The 16,250-nt window shown below is 41.0% G+C and overlaps 1 protein-coding gene across 1 annotated transcript in view; it reads right to left on the reverse strand.

The window, feature by feature from the left end:
- Positions 1 to 16,250, reverse strand: part of B3GLCT (beta 3-glucosyltransferase) — a 63,524-nt gene that overhangs the window by 40,002 nt on the left and 7,272 nt on the right. Inside the window, exon 2 of the mRNA XM_088051297.1 lies at positions 6,386 to 6,503. Coding sequence (XP_087907423.1) covers positions 6,386 to 6,503 — 118 coding nt within the window. The remainder of the gene's footprint in view (positions 1 to 6,385; positions 6,504 to 16,250) is intronic.

Here is a 16,250-nt window from a genome sequence, read left to right on the forward strand (position 1 = left end):
TAACCTGCACAAAAGTAATATTACCTTAATCTATTCAGAGTGACACCACCCTTTGCATACACTTCTGGCTTGTGTTAGAAAACATAATCATAAAATGGGTTCTGGTATCACTTTTTTTGTTGTTGATGTAGACACTTGATTTGTCTCAGCCTGCTCATTTGTAAAAGTACTTCCATTTAACATATGAAAGTCTTGCTAATATTCTTCTTAAAAATCTTTTTCTTAAAAGTACTAAAGAGATGTAAATGAAAGCAAATTGTTACAATTTGAAAGGAATTCAAAATACTATTCATCATGGTCAAATTGATGGTTTTCTTAAAAACTGGGGCAGAAAACAGATTCAAGTGGATTATCTCACTGCAAATTTAAATTATTTATTGCTTGAAATTGATTTCAGAGTGAATTGTTAGCCATTATCATTTCTGTGATTCACTAGAAACCTACAATATAGGACAGCAGGACAAGATTGTTCTAGGTCTAGGGTGCCCCATGTCCGAACCCCTACATCCTTATGCTCTTCCAACTGGAGATCAAATTTCATCAAGTGTCCAAGAGCTGAGGTTCATAGTGACATCTCAGGTCCTGATGAACCTGCATCTCAAATCACATGACTAGATCCAGATATCCCAAATATTATTCTAACACAGGAGACGCATGGTGGCCATTAATCAGAATCACAGAACATTCTGAGTTGGAAGGGACCCATAACTCTTAATTGAGTAGCCAGTACAGGGATTGAACTCATGTTATGAGCACCAGGTTCTAACCAACAGGGAAAATCTCAAGGTCATTTCCCTCCTTTTCTCCCAATATCAATCTCTAATCAGCTCTAGAGAGTATTTAGAGATTCAAACAAGGAACAGCGTTCCCTACACAAGCCAGATCCACACCTTCTTGACACAGTCCTAATTACAAGATCAACACAAAACATTCTTATTCCAGGAAATGTATTAATTACATAGTATTAACCTGAAGAAGTGTCACCACATAAATTCAGCTTATTCACAAGCCTAATTTCAGTTTTTAATATGCACCCAAGGAATGACAAATGAAACCTAAGATAACTGTGACTGACAAGAGATGCTACCTCTGTCACCACAGTGCATTCAATAATCCACGCCACACTGCTCCTAAGCTTTATAAAATAATAACACACATGATCCTTGAAACAAATCAAACAATAATCAGATCACCTATTTCACACCACGTCTTTGAGAACACAGATAAAGCTCTTCAGAGAATTAATCAAACAACCTACTCATCCTGGTATTACTAAACCACAGATTTGTTGAGGTTGGAAAGGATTCCTAATGGTCATTTAGTCCAACCCCCCAGAACTGGATTCTAGTTAGATTTTTAGATTATTTCCTAGAACAGACTCCATAAACTCTCTGAGCAACCTCTTCCAGTGTTCATTCTTAGATTCAAAAAACACAAAAACAAACAACAAGATAAACAAAAACCAAAGAAAAAAGTAATTATGTTCAAACAGAATCTCCTGTATTTCAGTTTGTATAAACTGATTCGTGTCCTGTTAAGTACCAGAGTTTGGCTCTGTCTCCTTTATCGCATCCCATCAGGCATTTACATGTTGGACATCCTCCCTGAACCTTCTTTTCTCCAGGCTAAACAGCCCCAGCTCCTTCAGCCTCTCCTTGTCTGTCAGGGATTTATGATAGTTTATTATTATTTTTCTATCCACCTCACCATTCACCGACATAGCCCATACTTCCATCAGTTTGTTATGACATTAAAGGAGACAGGATTGAACTCAAACTCCTTGCTGAAGTTGAAATGAACAGCATCCACTGCTTCCCCACATTCATGAAGGCAGTCATGCCACCAAAGAAGTCTTTTGGGTTGGTTAAGCATGACTGCCTGTTCACAAAAACATGGTGACTTCTCTCAGTCACCCTCTTGTCCTTCATATGTTTGTCTTGTCCTACCTTGTGGCAGTGATACTGTGGATTATTTGCTCCACCACCTTCCCAGGGATTGAGGTACCTCTAGCCAACTTATCCTTGCCCTCCTTGAAGACCTGGGTGATATTCTTCCAGTCTTGAGGAATCTCCCCCAGTCACCATCACCTTTCAAGGATTATCAAGTCTCGTGTTGACATTGTCAAACTCCGCCAGCACTTGTATGTGCCTGCCATCAGGTCCTGTGGACTTCTGTATGTCCAGTTTGTTTAAATGTTCCCTAAACCAGTCCTCCTCCAGTGAAATTTACTCTTCTTTGCTCCAGACTTTCTCATGAGTTTCAGAGGCCTGGGATTTCTGAAGGTGAGTTTTAATAATATTGATCAGGGCAAAGAAGGTTCCAAGTTCCTTGCCCTCTTTCATGTCCTTCTTTTAACCCTGTCTTCCATTCATAAGAAGGCCTAATATTATTTTCCCTAGTCTCCCTTTTGCTGATACACCTGCAAAGCCCTTTTTCTTATCTCTCATAAGTTGAATCCCACACCATATTCAACTCCAGGTGGGCCCTGGCTTTCCTAATGGCATACCTGCAGACTCAGACTGTGTCTCCGTGTCTTGGGGTGACCTGACTGTGTTTTTCCATCTCTGGCGTGCTTCCTTTTTTATGTTTGAGCTTTGCCAGGAGCTCCTGTTTGTGCATGTGGGCCTCCTGCCATCTTTGCCTGCCTTCTTGTGTGTGGGGATGGATCATTATTGTAGGAGATGAACCTTGAAAATCAACCAGCTCTGACCCTGTCACACAGTGCAGTTTCAACACTCACACATATAATTTATTCAACAAACCAGTACATGCAATGAATGCTAAAGCCTCTCGCTGTATCATTATTCTTACTCCCTGTGATTTCAGAAAGGTACCTTCCCCTCCTTTTCCAACAATTAAACACATTAAAATGACCTGGTATCTTTTACATTAAGTGTATCAGGAAGACTTTTTCCAGCTAATACATTTTAATAAGACAAGATCTGTTCAGTCTGTTTTTAAACTACTGAAGAACCATTCACAAAACAGACAAACAGACCCCTGAAGACACCACCAAAAAAAGCCTCAAGAATCTTCACCCAACAGTAATGAAGTTTTTCACACACAGAGGCTGTATAAATTTATCTTAGCAACACTCTTCTACCTGATTAGCAAATCTGTTATGCACATCTAATTTGATAAAGCAGTCTTCAGAAGTCAGCTGTGGCCAAGACTCTTCTGGCTAAGCAACCTGATCTCTCAGCATGGAAATAAATATCCTCTTCTCAGGATTTACTGGGAAAAAGGCAGCAGGAAAAGAACATGGTAAATTTAGCTGGTACACGGTAAATTCAATGTACCAACAAAGGGACCATAGGGTAGGCGGAAAATACAGTGCCTTGGCACAAGTGGACAACTCCAAGATTAATTCATCCACACGCAATTCACTTCCAAGAGGTTTCTGAAAAAGATGTTCCCAGGAGTGGACCACTGATAGAAAAATTGTAACTCCAGCTCATGGCCAGGTCACTCATACAGCACAGGCAGAAACTATAAATTGTCTGTGTGAAGGATATTTTTTTGCTGTGTGCAAGGCATACATGCACAAAGAAGGATGACCTACGTCTAGGAGCTATCATTTGCTACTGTAACAAAACAGTAACTTTTCGTGCTCAAACATTATTATTATTTCAGACAACCGCAACACATTTCTTTCTAAAACACACATCAATGTCTGGAGCTAGAGGCACCTTTGGTAAATCCAGAATTTCTTCTAGTCCTTTTCTGTGTGCTAATATAATGTAACAATACCTCAGCTGGACCGCTGACTTGCCATAGAGCACAGAGAAAATACATTGCAAGAAGAAACACTAGCTCGTAAAAGTTGAAGCCCAGTAAGGTACCACGGTAACTAAAAGACCAGAGTGATTAACTGTACTGTTTCGAACAGTACAAAGCAGAAAAAAACCCAGCAAGGCACCATCTTAAATGCAACCTGTAATCTTGTATTTGTCACTTCATTATTTAATGCATTGTGTGCTCTGAAGGTTGTTAACACACGTTGTGCATTAACATCATGTCATCTGGCAGGAGCAGACAGAAGCAGAACGTGTCAATCGCTAGTGCTCCCCTCCTTTTGCTAAATGGCCAAGATTTAGGATTGAGGATAAGAAAAGGAAAGAAATCTTAGAAAGACTTTTAAGTTTTATATTATCATCAATCTTATCTTTATGTCTTTTGAGAGCATGACTAAATTCCACCGGAAAAGCTAGACAACGTTTTTGGATCCATTCAAAATCTGGACATGTAATATGAGAATTCCTATTCAATTCAATTCTTTCAATTCCTATTTATTTTTGTCAAGTATTCTATTATTTCCATAAAAACCTTCTTATGTACACAGACTTGCTTATAACACTAGAAAGTAAAACTCAGTAATTAGTTTCATTGCTCAGCAACCGAACTGCAGGAACATGTGCAGGATAGAAAAATGGATGTAAACACTGCAGCATTAAAATACAATAAACTGTACAAATATCTACAATTATATAATATCACATTTTATATGTAGAAGCAAACCTTTCTTTGGCAATACTCTCTCATGCATAAAAAACTTCCAAACGTTTACAATTATATGTCCTTGAAGTGCAATGGATGTTAAAAACTGAGGAGTTAACTCTTTGCTTTCACAGATTAATCCACCTCTGACAGAAAAGCAACACTTGTTACATTTCTCTTTCAGAGCCTGATTCAAGGTTGACTGACCCAAGCCGTTCCAACCACCTCACTGAGCTGAGGCTCAGTTGCTACAAAAAAGTAACAATTCTGTGACTTAATGTATGGCAAAACTGTGACTGATAATAACCACTTCAAATAAAGAGAGCCAGGGATTATGTAGTATGCAGTAGAGAAAACACTTAAAATAGAATGTCTTAATACTTCTAATAATAATTTAATGAAAGGCCTGATTTTTGTTTTGGTTGGGTTTCTTCCCCCTTACAAGTTTTCAAAGAACATAAGATTCTATGGATTGACATGATTCCAGAGAAAATCTGCACTGATGCTGTCAGTCAAAGAGATGGGATCTTCCATTATGAGACAGCACTATAAATTAGTTTTGTGTATTTATATGCAAGCTTTTATAATATTTCTTCACTGCTGCCACCCTATCAGAGTCAAAGACTCTGGTCTAGCCGGATAAGAATGTATAACAGATTCATCAACACAAAATGCAGAGAGAGCAGGGGGAGGAGGAAGAGGAGAGGCTGATGCAAGCAAATTTACAGCATCTGAAGCTTTTCATAAAATAGAAGCAACTACTTGTATTTCTTTACACAAATGGCATGTATGGGAAGAAGCCAGCTGAAATCACCACTCTGAACTACTGGAGTGTCTAAATGAGCGCTGTGTACACCACTATCTTTAGAAAAGGCAAGCAAAGAAAACCAGTAGAAGAAAAAGCATCATCATGATCCCTTCTGATTGCCTAGAAGTTACACCATACAAAATCATCTGATTACATTTTCCCATTCTGTAAGCTGCCACTTGCAAGCCAGCATTTATGGAATAACCGAACTACCAACAGATAAGCTGTTTGCTTCTGTGGAAGGCAATCCAAATTATTTCTGTTTTCAAAGAAAAAACTCACTATCCAGGCCATCTCAAAAGCATGGGTTATTTGGGAAAGGATGGACTCTGTAACATAAAAAGATATTAAAAAAACAAAAGAAAACCACAATACTGCAGGAAGCTTCTGGTGAATAAATTCCACACAAGCATTAATCAAGAGCTACTAAACATGAACACGAGTGTTTCCATTTCTGCTTTATGTCTGCATGTATGTAGGTATGTATGCATGCACAATAAATACAGATATGGGAAAAACTGAATCTGCTATTCTTTGACTGTGATTACAATCTGTTTGCAATCACAGTGCTATAGTACCTTACTGGTAGTATCCCGGAAATAATGAAATGCAGCTTTAGGAAGAGCTGCAGAGTAGTAGGACTCCTCCAAAAACCAAGCAGTGTCAGTGAAAGGAAAAGTGTTTAGCAGAAGAAAAACCAAAATATCAGTTTTACTTTGCTGAAAACGTGATTTATTAGTACCAGTTTTCCCCTGCATGATTTTGATGAACAAGCCATAGCAGTGGAAGAGAATCAAATCCAAAGGCTCACAACAACCTGACAAGCCTATGCTGACAGAGATGGAAATATTCAGGACTAGAAATAATGAGAAACAGAACAGATGTAAACATTTACTTCTGTCTCTTACACTCACGCCAACAGCTCCCAACTCCAGGAGCCTGTAGCAACCCAATCGCTGACATACTACTAACCCTTCTCCTTTCATCTTCTCCCACCTGACTAGACACATGGAAAACATCTCTAAAACACAGCAATGCATTTCTTTCCTCTCGGCTGGCATTTTCGGCGGGCGCTTTTACCTCGCCCTGAGCAGAACACGCCGTCAGACACCCGCACGAGTGCTCCGCGCTGTGCTCGGCTGTTCCACGGAGCTGTTCCCGACCCCAGGGCGGATTTCCCCGGCCGTGCCCGCACCCCCTGGCCCCGCACCCCTCAGCGGGGCCAAGCAGGGACCCCGCTCCGCCCGGCCGCGCTCCAGCTCGGATCGCCAACAAACTTCGGCAACAGGGGCACCTCGGCTTCCCCGCCCGCTTCCCCGCCCGGGGCGGGACAGAGCGGGCAGGAAGCGGCGCCACTCCGAGCTCTCCGTGCCCTCCTCCCTGCCACCACCTCCCGGGCCGAGCGTCCCGGCTCTCCTCCCTTCACCTCGCCATGGCGTCCCGGCCCGGCCCCCGCCACTCACCCCCGGGGCGGAGCGGCGGGGGGAGGGAAGCGGGGGGGGCGCGGGCAGCGAAGGGGAGCCGGCGGCGGCAGCCGGGCTCCCGAGACATCTTGGCGGGGGCCGCCGAGCCGCACGGCGCGGGGAGGGGGGGAGGGGCACGGTGCGCCCGGCTGCCCGCCTCTGCCGCAGGAGCGCGGGCGAGCGGCCTCCGGCTGGTGGCGGTGCCGCGGTCGCCGCCTGCCCGCCCTCGCCCTCCTCCTCCTCCTCCTCCTCCTCCTCCTGCCGCTGCCTTCCCCTTCCCTCCTCCCGGCAGGACCGGCCGCCGGCAGCAGGGGGAGGCGCTCGGCGGCCGCGGCGCCCTCTGGTGGCAGCAGCGGGAGAGGCAGCGCCCCTCGGCTCCCCGCGGTCCCGGGGCGCTCGTCACGGGACACCCGCCGCCCCCGGGGACCGGGAGTGAGCATCCTGCCCCAAATAATCCCAGTCGGCACAGCTTTTCTTAGACATTAACTCTGCTTAGCCATGCGTTGGAACGGGCTGCCAGGGAGGTGGTGGAGTCACCGACTTTGGAGGTGCTTGAGGAAAGACTGGCTGCGGCACCCAGTGCCCTGGTGTGGTTGACATGGTGGTGTTCGGTCATGGGTTGGACTGGATGATCTCAGAGGTCTTTTCGAACAGAATTGGTTCTGTTATTCTCTGAAATGTTGCCCAGCACTCCAACAGGAACCTTATCCACCAAAGCAAGGGATGTCCTAATTCATCTCTAAAATGGGCCCTTACAATCCCTTACCCAAGAGAGCACATGGCTTCAGACAGCCTTTCCTAAACTATCTGTGTGACCAGGAGTGGGAACACAGGCTGCAGCAGAGTACAGGCATGTGAACTGCAGCACAGCCTTGGCACTGGAGACTCCACAGCTGAAATGACTCACCCTTTTTGGCTAAAGAAATGCAGACCTGGAGCTACACAAAACTGGTTTTAGGGGTAACACAGAGGACAAAGTAAATTCTAACCTGCATATATGTCACAACACAGACAGTAAATTTGGATATAACAGATCCACAGACCAAAGAAGAAAAATCAAGAGTGTGAAACCTTGCTAGCAAAGAAGAAATGACCCCAAATGAATCCTGGCACAAGGAAGAGGAAACCACCCACAGCAGTGTCAGATTTGTCCTAGTGAAGCACTCCACATGTTAACAACTTGCTCTAAGTCCCCCCACATACACCCAAGAATTAAACTGCTGTCCATCAGACCCATGGAAGCCACAGAAAGGCAAGTAGTGATAGTATTAGAAACTCAGCAGTATGTAGAAAATTTTCAGTGCAGTGTTATTCTTTCTTTTTTCTGTAACAATTAGATCTGTATTAATAATTATTAGAATTTCACATTTCAACTATAGTAGCAAGAAACAAAAAAATTTTGTCATATAGCATATAAGGTGTGCTTCCTCTTTGCTCTTAAACATGATTTTGAGTGTAACACCTGGTGCCCCTACATTACAACTCCTTTCGTGCTGGCCACATATAAACATGAATTCTAGCCAGGTCTGTTTCTACACATTTTCCAATCAAATAATTTCCACACAGACCCCTCCCAGCAACCCAACCATTCAGTATGCATTGGCCTCACTGGAGAAAAATGGTGCAGAATCCAAGTCAGCCATAAACTATTTTTAATCCAGTAAGGCCAAACAGCATGCAAACCAACTTGGATCTTTCTTCAAAACACTGCAACCTTTAGATCCATGGCATTCTTTTCCTGACAGGTCAAGTGGTTACAATAGGATACCTTAAATATTCCAGAGAAATGATTGTGAAGATGAATGGAAACCTTTTCACAGTGATAAATGTTTACTCCCACTGCAAGCTCAGGGAAGCACATCTATATCACAGTAACTTGGTAGCAGACCTCACACTTCCTTTAGAACTATTGCAAATTTCTATTGCATATTTCTATAAGAAATATGTTAGCCAGATTTCTTTGGAGTACTCAACCTGCGTTATGTATTTTCTAAACACACACCCCCTGATATCACAATAGAAGGGAAAATGAGGCACAAGTGTGAACAACAACAGCTTGTTATTTGCCTTACAGAACAACTGCTTGTTGCTGACATTCCGATTCACTAAATAAGTTACTGGCCTCAAGAATAATAATTCTAATGCTAACTAAGTAGAAACTTACATACTATTTCTCTGTCTGATTTTATGTGCATGCTCGTCATTACCAAGAAAAAAATATTAAAAAGAAAGAAGAAAGTGTTCCTTCCATTTCTAGAACTATAACAATATAAATACATAAACCTCCTGCTTAACATGTATTCTGCATTTGCTTGGTTTTCTTTATAAGTTTCAGCAGTGTTTCCCACCCTTTCTTCCATTTCTCTGTTTTGTGCTGATTTTTTTAAGAATTCACATCACAAGAATCATGCCCACAACATCTGGGATAAACATAAGACTTTTCACTTTCAAAATGGTTAAGATATACACATGTTCCAATGTTTCCCTATGCACCAAATCTGTAAGAAAAAAAAAAGTCTTTTGCTGAGATGTAATAAGTGTTTTGGCTTGTCACAAATATAAGAAAAATTATATTGTAACAACCTCCAAGAAATATGGAATTCTCTCATGAAACACAGTGCTCTCCAACTGTTAAAAAATAGCACTTAAGTGTTTTAAATCTTATATTTAGGCCTGTGAGGAGGAACTAGGAAATAAAGCTTTTTTTGAATTCTACTCTACTTATACACTCATATTTTGTTTGTTATTCTAAGCACCCTACTGAGAATTTCCGTCTTAGGAAGGCTGAAAATAATGAACTTTCTGTTAAGGAACACAGAGGTTTAGACCACCAAGCCTCCTTTCTTTATAGTTTTATATATATTTTAGATTCCTAAATAATACAAATGTAGCACTCATGCTGTCCCACCTTCGAGATTAGAAAGGGGAGGGCTGCAAATACAAATAAATGCTGCCATATACATATATATATATATATATTTATATATATAAAATTATGCATATCAAATGCAAAGGCTGGCATGTGATTCAAAGGCAGCTTGCTCTTTGTGCAGGCCCTGTAGCAGTGCCTCCGGATACCCTGGTGGCTCTGTCATCTCTTTCTCTAAAAGGATTATAATACAGGGAAACAGAGAAATTATGAATTAGACACAACAGCAATTACTGAGCTAGAGAACTTGACTGCAATTACTTTGTGCTTTTAGTCATTTGAGAAAGGTTTCATCCAGGAATGACAGAGTTTCCATAGTTTCTTTCAATAGGTGGGGCAGAAAGACCTCTCTGTCAGAGACAGCCCTGCAAATCACATGAGTTAAGTTCTGTTCCAGCTCTTCCTCAGGCTTCTGCAATTGGACCTCTCTGTCCTACTCAGGAAATTACGTAAGGAGAGGCATAACTTTAAGTGATGACTAATCCTGGGGAAATGAGCAAAACCAATCCAAATGAGTTCACAATCACACAATTACTTTTTAAATTACAGCATGCATTTGGAAACAGAGTTTCTCAGCTTTCAGCTACTCAAGGCAGTTATTAAATGCCAGTTCCAGTCCATTATTATATACCCTAAAATACTGATACCCCGGGAATACACCTGCATTTGTCAAACACTAGGCAGTGGGCTTGAGCAGGGGAGTTCTGATTCTCTGCAGCGCTCAGATCTGAGCTCCATTTGCTTGTCCCCTTTGGACCACTCTAAACAGCTGTCCCTGGGAGAAACCTGCAGTAGCAGGGAAAGCCTCCCACACTCTAAACATGACCCAGTCAGTAACACTTGGTCTAGGCCTTGTCCATCTTGCTCAGGAGAACTGATAATGTTGCAGTAGCAGCACATGCATGCTGTAAATCTGACAACCAAATCACTGAGGGAACTTGGTGCTCCAGCCAGCCCCTGTGGCAGCCCACAGTGTAGTCTGAGTTTAGTCTCTCTTCTTCCTGAGTTAACCTGGGAAGTGCTCATTCTTAATTAAAATTTGAGGACTCCATTTGAGATAAGTCTTAGAGCCTTCAGTCAAAGCTTTATAGAGAACTGGTGTGCAGCTATAGCAAAGAATCCCCGGAACAGAGTTCAACCAAGCACTTTTTCATGATAGAGACTGCTGTTATTAGATCACACACTCTCTAGAAAGGACTTGTAAAAACACTGGGTGTGAAGCAATCAGTCACAGGTTCTTATGATTGTTATGATGGATCAAAGACAATTCATTTCCTGTGGGGCAGTAATGAGTGTTTAACTGTCTCTGCCAGTCATCTCCTCTGTCTTCTGGCCAAGAAACAGCGAAAATACCATCTGCAGCATATCTTCTGGTGCTCATTTAGGATTGCCCAAGAGGCAGAATATATGCACTCAGGGGAGGGGGCAGGATACAGGAATTTCAACATCTTTGAACTATTACAGACCAAGCTACAGATAAGAAACAGATCTATCAAGCTGTGAAATTTAACACAGATCTCCAAAATTCAGGTGATGAGATTTTGAGATGCTCCTGTCTACTCTACTGTGCACAGTCAAGGAGAAAATTCTATAGGCAGATGTAGAAGACTGAAACTTTTCAGTCTTGGTTAAGCCAAGGGCATGTTGTCCACTCCCTTGGTCAAATGAACAGCCTGCCTAAAGAACTGTCAGACTTGCTGCTCTCTCCTGTTTGGTGTCCTGCTGCTTCCATCTGACACAGAACTGCCTCTACCAAGCACATCTGAGCTCTCTATATTTCCCCTGCTGAAATGTAGCTATTTAAAAATATGAAACATTCATCCTAAACTGCCTGATCCTGTCTTTTAATAAATTAGTGAAAATATTACCTTGTCCACTGAAAGTCAAAGTATAGATAAACAATAAGGGATTTAACTGAGCAAAATAATGTGTGAACAAAATGCTTCCATAAGTTCTAAAGATCTTAGTGGCTACATTAACTACTTTCCCCAGCTTCTAATTCTTACAAGAAAATAAACAGTGGTGTAAAGAATCACCTACTTTACCCAGCTGTCTACTAAGTCATAGTGGCAGGGGAAAAGAATGAGGAAAACTGTTCAAGAAATACTGAAGTGGGTGGTTAAATGAATTTGTCTTGATGATTTGGTTTGATGAGCTGTAAATATCATGATCATTCAAGCATTGATTAACCTGCATCAGCTCCTGCGATTTGTGCCTCAAGATGTCCCATGCCTCACAAATAACTTCCAACAGTCACAGTAACGGTAATATCCAGAGATGTTCAGCCAGCATGGAACATCTTAACAAGGCTTTAGACTCTGGAAAAATCCATTCTATAAAATGGTGACACCAAAGACTTTGGGGCATGTCTGTCTTTTATGCTTTTAATGCCAGTAATCTCAAGAAGCAAAGGGGCTGTGTATTTAGATGTGAACACCCTAAACAGTGGCAGGTACATAACAGCTAGCTTATTCTAGCTAGAAAAAGTAGTTTTCTTTTGAACCAGCCCAGGTATTCACAGTAATCATGCCATTGAACAAGCAGAGTTGGAAAATTGTGCCACTTCAGAAATAGCTTTGAGCTGGATGTTGGACCAGATGACCTCAAAATTTCTTTCCCAGCTTAATTATTCTCTTATTCAGAGATGGTAGGGAGAAGAATAGAAAAAAACATGACACCTACCTGACACAAACCTGCAGACAAAATCAGTCAACTTTGGATATGTAAACTCACTCTCACTACCAACAACAGAGGTCGGTATTTGCTGCCTGTTGAGGCCTCCCACTTAGGCAAAACAGCAGTTTAAAGTCATTATATCAGTCATTATTGAAGGTAAAATGATTCAGTTCTGAGCTTGCCAACCATCCTTGCTTATGAATAAGTCACCTCACAACCATCCCTTGATATGAACAAGCCACATTAAATATCTTCCATGCAATAAAAACAGATTTAGTTGTCTAAAAAGGACTTGTGCATCCTTCTGTGCATGTCTTCACTCAAAGGTGGATATCTGCCTTGTCCTTCTCAGTGACAAGGGCTGGCATAGCTTACTGATCAAAAGTGACAGTAGGAACCAGAGCACTCCTCACTGAGAAGTTTTCAGTTATGAAGTGGCCCTCAGGAGCCATTACAGCCTGATGTCACTTCAGAGCAACTGCACTCATGGCAGCCTGTATTAGCCTCAAAGCAGTTCTAGATTATGGTCACCCACAATTGCTCCCTTAGGACTCTTTCATTCTGGTTTTGATATGGGAAGTCAAACAGAACTGGATAAAAAAACCCCACAGAATGACACACATGATATTGAACCATTCAAGTACAGCAACATCAAGTCAACATGACACAGGGAAACTACAAAAGCCAAAAGAAGTTTGAGGGTTCTGTGGCAACATTGTCTAGGAAAACATTGCCCAAACCTTCAAAATACACAGTCCTAAATCAAAACCTCTCAGTTAAGAGTCTGGAAAAACTGCTTTTTGACCAAGCAGTATGACACACTGGGGATAACAGCAGTACCAAGTTTTTACACAGCTCAACAGAAAACACAACCAATCCTAAGAAAATGACCATGACATGCACAGTAAACCTCAATAACAAGCTTTGTGTAGACAGCATGGAAAACAACTATCTTGTTGATTTTTACCTAAAAAGCTGTAAAAACTTGATGTACTGGTTCAGGCCAGGATGGAATTAATATCCTTCAGAAGAGCCCATATGGTGCTATCCTTGCCCCCCAAGCTGAGCAGGAGGTTGGGAGAAGACCCAAACTGGCCAAGGGCATATTCCATATTATATAAAGATATGCTACCAAATAGAAGCTGGGTTAGAAGGTGTGTGTGGCCTTCAAGGTGGCTGATGTCTGGAGCTTAGCTAGACACTGCCCTAAGAGGTTGTGAACAATTGCCTTGGCATCACTTGGGTCTCTCCCCCCTTTTTTCCTTCATTTAGTAAAGTGCCTCCATCTCAGCCCACAGCCTTTGCTCTCCTTTTATCCACTGTCATGCTGGGGGAGCAGGAAGTGTGAGGAAGCAGCTGTGGGGGTGCTCAGCTCTTGGCCAAAACCCTTGGTAACAATATCTTCTAAATCTATGACATTCTGGTCTTTTCATCACCTTTATTTGGAAGTGCAACACACTGTGGTCTGAATAGTAAGTTTGAAAGACAAATTACTGTTTCCAGCAGATTTATCTACTACAGAATGCACAGTGTTAATACCATGGGGTGGGATTGAACAGGATTTAGAAAGAAACAGAAGAGGTCTTTTCTTTCTTTCCTGCTCACAGCAGGACCCAGGCCACTTCTCAAATCATGGAGACACCGGAAATCAAAAGTATCCTTCATTTGTGCAAGGCTTTGGCTCCCAGTTCCTGGCTGACACTGGGCTTCACACTTTGTTGGAACCAAAGGGTACTTCCTTGTTATAATTTTAGGACATTATTTCTCATCATATACTTAATGGGCCTATAGAAAGTCCTCACATAATTTTTCAATACTTGATAAATAGTCGCATGTCTTCTCAATTTCTGTTCCCATAAAAAGAATAAAAAAGGAGAATGCTTCCAATGTTGGATCACTGGTCCTCACCCGTTCTCATAGTGTATATTTAAAGCTCCTGTCTCACTTTTCAGCTCTGAAACTGAGTTATCTGTTACTTCAAGTTTGTGAGGCTCTAAAAGAAGAATAAAAGGTCTTGAACTTAAAGAACTGCACTGTGATGAGTTCTAGAGGAATATAAACATAGAGCTGGCCAGACTATGCACTACAAAGAGATAATCCAAGAAATGTATTTTAATGATCTTCTCTTTAATTCTGCAGTTGGCTCAGATTCAAGTGAACACACTCCTTACAAGGCTTAACAATTAAACTTTGATAAGTAGCAGGTTCATAAATTGTTTATAGCACATGCTAATGATAATTTGATTATCTGATATTGTTTCTGAAAATGCAACTGGTTGGCAACATTCTCAAAGAATAAGAAATACTTCCATGCAGATTTCTATTTATGCTGAACTTCTATCTTTATGTTGAACAGCCAACATACATGAAAGCAGAATTGTTTTTTTTTTTAATTCAAAGTTAAAAAAAAATATTCTTCCAGCTTTCATCCAGCCTGGGAGAATGCCTTCTCCCAAGTAAGTTAGTACTGACACTGATCTACATAACTCTGACTGTGCTCTTTCATGAGACTCTCTGAAATAATGTCAAAGCATCACTCTGCACTTTTGCCTCAAATACAGCCATAAAGTAAAAATTAATGGGAAAAGTGCATTTCCTTTTACTGGCTCATTCACCTCCACAGTAGTCACTGCTGTGTAACTGGTCAGAAAATTTTCAAAATGCAGTCTCTGATGTTTTAATTAATCTGAAGATTAATTAAAATTAATCTTAGTTATCTACTGGGTATTTTGTAAAATAAATTTAATGAACCCTGAGGAAAAAAGTCATACTAGTGTGAGGAAAAGTGTATTTGTTGTATGTTTTTGTATCAGTCTCCTGATGTGGAGCAAAGCTTTTGTACCTGCAGGAAGGAGATTAAGGTCCAATTAAAAAGATCTAAATACAACTTAAAAGTAAACCTAGAGGAACCTTGACCTTAAGAACCACATAGTGGTAGCTGATATATCAGTCTGGCTACAGACACAATCAGCTCTGAATGAAAACACTGTTTTAAATTAAAAATGTTTTAAACTGAATTTCATTAAAGACAATAAAACACACAGGTGCTATTCCTTCTTTTTTGCATTAGTGTACAGCTTCATCACAGGCTAGCTGGTGCACATGCACATGAAAACAGTTTGGCTGTACAGAATATCTTTCCATTTCAGCACTTGAAATCAAAACACCACTTCCCTAAACAGAGCCACATCAGTTCTTGGTTAAAAATCCATTACTATTTAAAGCAAGATGATTACTTAAAATCAAACTAAAAAAAGAAAAAAAAAAAAAAAGAGAGAGAAGAGAGAAGGCAACTAGATCTGCATTCTGACTTGCCTTATATAGTTATGCTAAAGGAAAAAAGGAACAGAGCCAACACTGTGAAGGCTTACGTGAGGCAATGGTGCCACCCAATGTCCAGAAGTTACACATAAATTTGTTTATTGATCCAAGAACAAAAAAAAACCAAACTCAACGAATTGTGTATAATTATGTTATTAGTAATCATAACTGCATGCAAAAGCTTGGCTCAGGCATAAGATTAACAGATGTGGTGAATTTCCAAGCAGGCAAATATTTTTTTAGTTTCAGCAAGAATTCTCTGCAAAAATTAATATTAGCATAGCCAGGTAAATCCATTCAAGCTGTCAAAATATTTCTACCAACGTTTTGCTAAGGTCCTTGTTATTTTAGTTTCTCACTTTTTGAGCCCTCTCAGCTGGGAGAGTCAGCTCTCACAGGGATCAGTGCTCAGCATGTTTCGAGCAGTGCAGGGACTTTACTATTACACTACTAAAATGAAAATTCTTGCACAATAATTCAGTTTTTATAAATGGATGAATCTAGCCTGTATTCAAAGGACAGCTTTTTAGAAAGGCACCTGTAACTATAAATAAAG

This window comes from Pseudopodoces humilis, chromosome 2, assembly GCF_049639895.1.
Source record: "Pseudopodoces humilis isolate 2021_Gansu_Grassland_sample_001 chromosome 2, ASM4963989v1, whole genome shotgun sequence".
In the NCBI taxonomy this organism is placed as follows: Eukaryota; Metazoa; Chordata; class Aves; order Passeriformes; family Paridae; genus Pseudopodoces; species Pseudopodoces humilis.